Source organism: Papio anubis, chromosome 17, assembly GCF_008728515.1.
Source record: "Papio anubis isolate 15944 chromosome 17, Panubis1.0, whole genome shotgun sequence".
NCBI lineage: Eukaryota > Metazoa > Chordata > Mammalia > Primates > Cercopithecidae > Papio > Papio anubis.
In genome coordinates, this window is record NC_044992.1 from 70045363 (window position 1) to 70055011 (window position 9649).

At 52.8% G+C, this 9649-nt stretch overlaps 1 protein-coding gene across 2 annotated transcripts in view; it reads right to left on the bottom strand.

The window, feature by feature from the left end:
* The window catches only part of LOC116271086 (dynein heavy chain 17, axonemal-like), a 46423-nt gene extending 37101 nt beyond the window's left edge, over nt 1-9322 (bottom strand). The window contains exons 1-6 of one of the 2 annotated variants that reach the window (XM_031657832.1): nt 8962-9298; nt 7012-7173; nt 4817-5050; nt 3533-3697; nt 2196-2291; nt 1818-2035 (exon numbers count right to left, since the gene is read on the bottom strand). In XM_031657832.1, the coding sequence (XP_031513692.1) occupies nt 1818-2035; nt 2196-2291; nt 3533-3697; nt 4817-5050; nt 7012-7173; nt 8962-9168 (1082 nt within the window). In that variant the 5' untranslated portion in view covers nt 9169-9298. Of the gene's footprint in view, nt 1-1817; nt 2036-2195; nt 2292-3532; nt 3698-4816; nt 5051-7011; nt 7174-8961 lie in introns of both variants that reach the window. The other variant, XM_031657833.1, reaches the window with a different exon arrangement.
* Nucleotides 9323-9649: the final 327 nt, after the last annotated feature.

Genomic DNA, 9649 nt, shown 5'->3' on the forward strand with positions numbered 1-9649 from the left:
TGGGCTCAGGCGGTTCTCCTGCTTTGGCCTCTCAAAATGCTGGGATTAAAGATTAAAGGTGTGGGCCACCATACCCAGCCTTGAAGTGTTTTATTGTTTTTGTTTTTGAGATGGAGTCTCACTCTGTTGCCCAGGCTGGAGTGCAGTGGTGTGATCTTGGCTCACTGCAAGCTCCACCTCCCAGGTTCAAGTGATTGTTATGCCCCAGCCTCCCGAGTAGCTGGGACTACGGGCATGCACCACCGTGCCTGGCTAAGAAGTGTTTTTAATAACATAGGGAAAAGTGTTGGTTTTTTTTTCTTTTTGGTGTGATAATATTAAGTAAAAAAAGCGGAATAAATATATGTGTACAGTATTATCTTTTCTTTTTGAGATGGAGTCTCACTATGTCGCCCAGGCTGGGTGCAATGGCGTGATCTCGGCTCACTACAACCTCTGACTCCTGGGTTCAAACGATTCCCCTGCCTCAGCCTCCTGAGTAGCTGGGATTACAGGCGCCCGCCACCACACCGGGCTAATTTTTGTATTTTTAGTAGAAAAGGGGTTTCACCATGTTGGCCAGGCTGATCTCAAACTCCTAACCTCATGATCCCCCTGCCTAGGCCTCCCGAAGTCCTGAGATGACAGGTGTGAGCCACAGTGCCCAGCCCAGTATTATTTCAACTATATATTAAAAACAAACAACAACAAAAAAAACTTAGAAAAAAGATGGAAAAGAAATATATCAAATGTTGATTGACAGTGGCACACCCTGGTGTAGCCCTCCAGGCGTTCTTGTTGGTTTCTCTTATACTTTATTCTATACTTACAAGATGTCTCGCAGCAGTCCCACCCTCTTCCTCCCACATGGGAGCTGAGAGGTTTTGGGGTCCTGGCCGGGGTCACTGGGGTCTGGTCCTCTTTCTCAGTCCGGGTCGGGGGCACCCTGAAGTTGGCCTCTTAGGGGATGGCCAGTGAGGAGCCACACGGGGTGGGAGACAGGCTGGGCACTTACAGAGTGGAGCACCCCAAGAATGCCAGCGTGTTGACATTTACGGGATGAAAGGCGGAGTCCCCATGGCACCCTTCCCAAGTCCCATGGCTCATCCCAGAAGGAGCCATTGCCAGTCCTGCCCCTCCAGATGTAGGACCTTTACAGTCAGGCCAGCAAAAGAAAGATGCATGGCAGAGCCCCAGGCATGCGGCCACTCGCTGTGCGTGCCTGTGTGCATGTGTGTGTGCACATGTGCATCTGTGTACATGTATGTTTTGTGTGTGTACTGCATTCATGTGTACACATGTTCATGTGTGCATGCATGTGCATGCTTGTGTGTACATGTGTATGTGAGCACGTGTGTACTTTGTGCACTGTATTCATATGTACATATGTGCATGCATGTTTGTGCTTATATGTACACGTGTGCACATGTATGTTTTGTATGCGTGCACTGCATTCACGTGTACATGTGTGCACACGTGTGATTATGTATACATGTGTATGCGTGCACATGTGTGCATTTTTTATGTGTGCATGTGTGCATTGCATTTGTGCTCACATGTATTCATGTGTGCAATACATGTGCTCATGTGGTCAGCTGCTCTCACAGGGGCCGACCTCTGTGGGGCCTGGCCGGCCTCTCTCTCAGACCTGTGGCCTGAGGGTTCCCGCTGCTGAGCTTGTCAGCTGTGTTCTTGGGGTGCTGTATGGGGAAGGGGCTGCCTAGATTTTGAGCCACAGGCCCCAGGAGCCTGGGGCCACGCCTCACCCTCAGCACCCTGCCTTGGCCTGATGGAGAATCGGAGGGAAGCCCCGGCCGCGAGGCCCAGCCCCGACTCACTTGAAGGCCTTCAGGCAGGCCTCGGGGATGTGCTCCTTGTCGAACTTCTTCAGGGAGTCTAGGAAGGTGTCCACCTTGCCCATCATGATCTTGGCCGCCTTCCAGCTCTTGTCCTTGGGGATCCTGCCCCCAGGGGCGGTCAGAATCATGACGGCGGCGGTGACGTTGACCACGGCGTCCGGGGGGGACCCGAAGGACTTCAGCTCTGTCAGGTTGTTCTGCAAACGACAGACGGGATGGGTCCGACGGGAGTTTGGACTGGGTCCTCGGCGATGCCCCAAGGAAGCCGCCGTGAGCGCGTCACCACCCATGCCAGCAGTGAAGGCCGCTTCCTCTCCACCCAGGCCAGGGGTCCCCTTTCTTTCCCTCCCCCTTTACCTTATTCAGAGTGTCCAGAGCCTCCTGGGCTGCCAGTAGGGCCGGTTCTGCTTTGGCCAGGTCCGTTTCACAGGCCTTTTGCTTCTCGGTGACATTCTGGAAGGAAGATGGACAGGAGAGGTTACTGCAGGTCTGTCCATCTACCTGTGGGGGCGTGTACGTGCATGTGTGTATGTGTGTGCGTGCATGTGTGTGCATGTGCATGAGTATATGTGTGCATGTGTGTGCATGTATGTGTATGTGCATATGTGCATGTGTAGGCAGCAGTGGTGAGGGGCGGCCCAGGCCCCAGCAGGTCTGAGCTCCACAAAAGAGGCTGCCCCTCTGGCTACCACTCACATTTGCTGCGTTTGCTGACTGAGCTCCTTTGCCGACATCCCTCCGTGTGTACTTGGCCCCTGTCTGGAGCCCACCATCCTCCCTGCCTCCTCCGCTCTGCCCCACAGCGCGCAGGGCAGAATGAGCAATGCCTCGGCAGTTGGGTGGGATTCTTGAGTTCCAAGACGGGAGGGGAAATCCAGGGGCCACCCAGACCACCCTGACTTTGCAGTCTTATTGTTTCTGGGGCTGTTTCATAATCCATCCAGAATGGAACATCTCAGAGTATATAGCTTACCCCCCGCCCCAAGAAAGTAGCAACTCCTTCATCCATGCACATACTCATTCATTCACTCAGGAGACAGTGGGCAATAACTGGAACGCTCTTAAATAATTACCCAGATGTGGGACTGATGACAAAAAAAGCACCCAGGGAGGGGTGATGAGAAGCTACTCCAATGATGCTGTGGCCTTCAGGCTCCAAAGATGATGAAGACACTCCCCCTAAGCAGTGGTTCTCAACCTCAGCCACCCCCAAAACCAGCAAGGAGCCCACCCCAGGCCAGTAACGTCCTACCCTCTGTGGCGGGGGTGGGGGGTCCGGAGCCGCACGTCTGAGGACCAGGCTCCAGCCAGGTCTTCTCAACCCCTCCCATGCTCATGGATCGCAGGCATTTCGTTAACATGCAGGCCCTATTGAGCAGGGCTAAGCTGGGGCCCGAGAGCCTGCATTTCTCACAAGCTCCTGGTGAGGCTGCCACCATGGGCTGGGGGCTGAACATTGAGGAGCTCGGCCACAGGGATGGGAGTTAATTCTAAGGAAAGCCTGCCTCTGAGTGGGGGTCCTCACCTGGGAGAGACTCCTCCTTCGGGGTCCCACTGGTTTAGGAACCTTGTCCTTCTATGTAAGTCTCAGCCTTTCCTATGCCTGTCAGTGGCACCTGACCTCATGGGGAAGCTCAGGAGACCTGGCCAGCGCAGCAGCCCTCCTGAGGCCACACTGGGCTGCCTTCACCTACCTTATTGATGACCTCGACCTTGACTTCTTCCTCGTCAGCAATGGCCTTCTCTTTGCTGACCTTCTCGGTCTCGATGCCGACCACCTGGATCAGTTTATCTGCACTCTCATTCTTCTGCTTGAGCTCAGCCTCCTGAATTGCCAGCTTCGCTTTCAAGTCATCCACCTGGGGAAGGAGAAACCAAGAAACAGCAAGCGTGGGCCGCAGCCAACATACGCCGCCCTGCACTGGGCAGACGAGGGGTGGGAGCCACAGAGGGGCAGAACGGCAGGGCTGTGTCTTACGACTCCCAGTGACTCGGTTTGGAGAGTCTTTTCAATATCTTAAAAGCAGGTATTGAGCCCTGACTGTGTACACAGGGTCACAAGTGTGAGACATTCCTGGTGCTCAAAGGAGTTGGCAAGGTGACTGAAAAGAAAAATATCAGCTGCAGCCCAGGCAACATAGTGAGACCCTGTCTGTATAAATAATAATAAAAAATGTAGCCAGGCATGGTGGCCTGCACCTGTGGTCCCAGCTATCTGGGAGGCTGAGGTGGGAGGATCACTTGAGCCCAGGAAGTTGAGGCTGCAGTGAGCCACGATCGCACCACTGCATTCCAGCTTGGATGACAGAGCGAGACTCTGTCTCAAATGCCAGCTGAGTTGCAGTGCTGAGCAGGGCTGGCCAGGGCCCCTCCAGGCTGCTGGGAGAGTGACAGCGAGAGTTTGTGGGGGGGGGCAGGGGTGCGAAAGCCCCCCCGGAAGCAAATGGGAGGCGCCAGTCTGTTCACAACCCCAGCAGGGAGGTGGCAGCTGTTTTCAGGCCCCCTCACAGGTGTCAGTGCTGGGCAATAAAGACGAAGGACCGGGACTGCATGATGGAGGAGGTCTGAAGCAGGCAGAACCCTTACATATCAACACAGCATGAAGGAAAGGATCCAGGGAGGTTTTTGAGCCAGGCACCATGGTATGAATGGCACTTATGAATGAACAGATGCATATTTATTGACCGCATTGGGCATGATGATCAAATCTCACCACACATGGGGCAGGTGCCATCCCCTGTGTAATGTGCCCTCTGTATGATCAACATTGTGAAAGCATTTTGAGCCTGTTTTTTCGTTACGACAAGTATACTAACCCTGGCCTAGGAGTGAATGCTTCTCAAAGGCAGGAGGCTCGTCTTACTTTCGGCAGTGCTGAGCCCCGGTGTGAACAGCCCGTAGAAGCCTGTGACAGTAGCGGCTCCTGCGAGGCCTCCAGGGGACGGCACGGGAGCTGGCAGCTGGCCCCCCTCTCCTACCTGGGAAGCTGTGCTCTGCAGCTTCATCAGGCCGTTCTCCAGCCTCTCGATTTTGGCAACAAGCTCCATTCTCTTCTTGGCCAGCAGGTTCTGGTAGAGTTTGATCTGCTCCAGAAAGGTTTTGGGTGTGGTGTAGTTGTAGCGCCTCTCAGTAGCCAGGTACACCCTGGACATCTCATTAACTGTGGTGTGCACGTAGGACATGAAGAAGCTGATGGAGGCCTTGACTTCCCGCTACAAAGAGGAGACAGCCAGTCATCCCTGGGAACCCATCCTGCAAATCAGCAAAGTGGAGCTCCCCGGACTCACCAGGAGCCCTGGACAAGGTGCCCCGAGATCAGCCTCAGTGTCTTCGACTGCCCAAAGGGGCTCCTGAAAGCAACAGATCCTGGGGCTCTTGTGGGCATTGCACCATGGAAAGGTTTAGCTCAGTGCCCAGGACACAGCAGAGCTTATTATCATTATCTCTGACATACACACGCATACAGGAGTTCGAGACCAACCTGGCCAACATGGTGAAACTCCATCTCTACCAAAAATATAAAAAATTAGCCAGGTATGGGGGCGCACATGCACACACACGCATACAAGCACACATGCACATATATATGTGCACATTCACACACCTGCATCTATACACGTGCACACGCATTCACACACCTGTATATATACGCGTGCACGTTCACACACCTGCCTACCTGAAAAAGTACAAGGCTGAGAATATGTTTTCGTATCCCAGGTAATTCTGCAAATATTTATTGTTCATTACCAAGGCTGGGTCCTGGGATTTAGAACCTCTTTCCCCAGCCCTCTGGGCCTGCCCACCTACCTGAAGGCAGGCACTGGGAGCTTTGCCCCAGAAATTGTCTCAGCAATGTTAATTTTAATTCAGGCCATTTTGAGAAGTAATGACTTCATCCAACACACACATTTCAGGATGCACATATAGTGCTGGTGGTGGGGCCAATGCCTGTTTCTAGGAAGTCTCTGCCTTGGGAACTAGAAACCCAAATCTATGCTCCAAGGGACACCTCTGAGCTGCAGAGTTACTGGGAGTGGCCAGTCTCATAAATGGAAGCTCTGCTGGCAAGCAGGCTCTTTTCCCCTCTTTAAAAAACTAGGAAAAAGAGAAGCCAGTTTCAGGTTTATTCTAGCCTACTTAATAACTGCATATGTGTTCACAAGAAGTAAGAGATGGTAATAAAGGGTGGTTTATTCCGAGGGCTGCTCATCCCCCCTACTGAGTTGGTCAAAAGTGAGCCAGGGTTTACAGTTAATTTCCAGCCAAGCATTGAGCTCAAACAATGAACATGGGCACCATCTTTCATTGTTTTTTTTTGTTTTTTTTTTTTTTTTGAGATGGAGTCTTGCTCTGTCGCCCAGGCTGGAGTGCAGTGGCACAATCTCGGCTTACTGAAACTTTTGCCTCCCAGGTTCAAGCGATTCTCTTGCCTTAGCCTCTGGAGTAGCTGGGATTACAGGCATGCACCACCACACCCGGCTAATTTTTTATATTTTTGGTAGAGATGGGGTTTCACCATGTTGGCCAGGTTGGTCTCGAACTCCTGACCTCAAGTGATCCGCCCGCCTTGGCCTCCCAAAGTGCTGGGATTACAGGTGTGAGCCACCGCCCCCGGCCTTGGGCACCATCTTTCAATGAAAAGAGACTGCAATGTCGGACCTGTCATTTCCCCTGAGGTGCATAAGGCAATGGCGTGTGCCCTTGTATATACTTATCCCAGCAAATACAGGCTCTCCAGCCAGTGCTCGAGGCAAGGTAGAAAGCCTGAATGGCCCGATCTGTCCGCACGCTGCGTGTCCTCAGCCCTCCTGAACTGACCCTGGAGCCTTGGCCACACAGGGGCTGATTGGAAACCACCCCTCCCTGACACAGGATTGTAGGACAATGAAACAAAAAAAAAAAAACCCAACAGCTCACCTTGGTTTGCAATTCTGATGGTTTGTTCATCATGAATTTTTTAGCGCTAATTTTGATTTTCAAAAATATTACATTAAAACCTCACTTATCTTGATGCCTGAGCTTTCTCGCAGCCTCTTAAACATTGAGCCCAAGGTGGACGCCTCACTTGGCTCACCCTAGTCCCAGCGCCCTTCTCTCCCAGGGAGCCAGCCCTTGGACCTGTCCCTTGTCCTCTGGGCTCTGCATTCTGGCAGAAGTGGCCTCAGTGACTCACCGGAATTCCCTCGGTCTCCTCCAGGAAGCGCGCACTGACGGACACCAGGGCATCTTCCGGCCACTCATGGAACCAGTCGATGGCTGTGCAGTTGACCACAGCTGGGAATTTTCTGGCTCGTACCCGCAGCACGGAGCCCACAGGGGAGAAACACAGGATCACCTGGGTGTGGGAGACAAAGATGCGCTGGCCACTGGGACTGCAGTGCTGGGGCCTAATCCATCACTCTGCAGAAAGCTCTTCCAGAAATCCACGCGCCCTGCCCGGCTCAGCCGCCCAGGGTCTGGGGAGCGCAATCCTAGTTCTGGGTTTGAAGGGCGGCCGCCGCATTGCAGTGGATAAATGCTCATCTGGCTTCGTGCCTCTGGCTAGCAGTCCCAATCCCTCCGAAAGGGGCCCTTGCCTCTCTAAAAAAAGGCCAGGCAAAGGAAGGAATGGGGAGTGGGCACCCACATTGGGCAGATGAGGCCCCAGAACGGGCCAGACTCCAAGCCCTTCAGTTCAGCAGGAAGGGTCCCCGCTGGGCCCTGAGGGAGAGTGGCTAATTCCAAGAAAGGGCAGGGAGTCCCTGGGACCCCAGCTGGAGAAGGTGCTGTGGAGACGGGCCTGGGGGGCTCTCTGGCTAGATGAGGACCTCCCTTGTCATGGGTCTCAGCCTCCCAGCTGCCCTTGCTCTCTGGTCCCCTTTCGTGGCGTAGGTGTTGCACAGATGCTGCTACTCATGGCGGTGGCTCACTGCCTGGCTGACTTTGCACCTCTCACTGCGTGATGACGTGAGGGTGTGGGACAGAGCTGGCACTGGCAGGGCACCAAAGAGGATCCAGGAGCAGGCAGCGCCTATCAGGGGCGCCTTTGGCTCACAGATAACATTCACTAATTGGGCTACGCAGCCCGCAGAGGGGAGGGAGGCCCCTGCTCTGTTTGAGTCAAGCAGGGGAAAACGATAGCCCAGGAGAGCTATGGGGTTGGCACCCTGCAAATGGCAGCACCACCGAACTCTGGAGAGGACGGGGCCAATAGATCCAAAGGGTTCTCTGTCCTACTAGGGGAGTTTAGCCTGCTTACCCTAGAGGCAATGTCGAAAGTCAAGGTGTGGCCAGGCAGCACTTTGGGAGGCTGAGGCAGGTGGATCACCTGAGGTCAGGAGCTCTAGACCAGCCTGACCACCATGCTGAAACCCTGTCTTTACTAAAAATACAGAATTTAGCCAGATGTGGTGGTGGGCACCTATAATCCCAGCTATTTGGGAAGCTGAGGCTGGAGAATCATTTTAACCCAGGAGGCAGAGGTTGCAGTGAGCTAAGATTGCACCATTGCATTCCAGTCTGGGTGACGAGTGAAACTCCATCTCAAATTAAAAAAAAAAAAAAAAAAAAGAGAAAGTCAAGGTGCATTTATCTACTTAAACTAGCCGTATGTGGGGAGCAGCCCACACAGAGTCAGCTGTCTGTCCACATCTGTGGATTTAACCAACCATGGACTGAAAATTTCTTAAAAAAAAAATACAATGATAAAAAATAATACAAATAAAAATATAACAACTATTCACATAGCATTTTACATTATATTAGGTATTATAAGTAATCTAGAGATGATTTAAAGTAGAGGGGAGCGTGTTCAAAAATATGACACTGTTTTATATCGGGGCCTTGAGCATCCATTCCTCCGTGGATTCTGGTATCCATGGGGGTCCTGGAATCCAACCTCCTCAGATACCAAAGGACGACTGTAAAACACTTATTTTGGCCCCAAGATACCTCTACAGACCCACGTGAAAAAGTCTCCAGGCTCTGGTTCATCAGATAGCCCCACCCCTCACACTCTCCTAACAGGATTTCACATCCCGTGAAAGATCAGTCCCCCTGCTCTATGCAGAGCAAAAACCTAAACCCTGTAGGCCATGGGTGCCAAGCTGGGCTCCTGAGGCCCTGCCAAAGACGGGAGTCCCACCTTGAGCTGTCTGCGCACTTTTTCGATGAAGAATTTCCAACATGCTTCCCGAGTGTCGTTCATGCCAAGGGACTTGACTTGGGGTCGCATGGAGGAGACGATGTTCTCCACCTCATCTTCCGTAAACAGCCCAGGGATCTCTCCTGAGGCCAGCAGGTCATTGATCAGCACCAGAAACTGCTCCTCGGCCACCTGGGAGTCCGTCATCAGGAACACCGAGGGAATGTTCTTCACGGCAGCCTTTATGTATTGAGCAGCGAGGTCGACCTGGACGGAATGAGGACATGCTTAGGGGCCTTGGTAAGAAGATCCTCAATCAGAGACATCCTCCACAACCACCCAGAGCATGGGGCCACGGGGCCACCTTTTTTTTTTGCTTTGAGACGGAGTCTTGCAACGGTGCAGTCGCGGCTCACTGCAACCTCCGCCTCCTGGGTTCAAGCAATTCTCTTCCCTCAGCCTCCCAAGTAACTGGGATTACCAACCCATGCCGCCACGGGGACAACTTTCTTTTTTCTTTTTTTTGAGACAGAGTCTCGCTCTGTCGTCCAGGCTGGAGTGCAGTGGCGTAATCTTAGCTCCTTGCAAGCTCCACCTCCCAGGTTCACACCATTCTCCTGCCTCAGCCTCCCAAGTAGCTGGGACTACAGGCACCCACCACCACATCTGGCTAATTTTTTGTATTTTT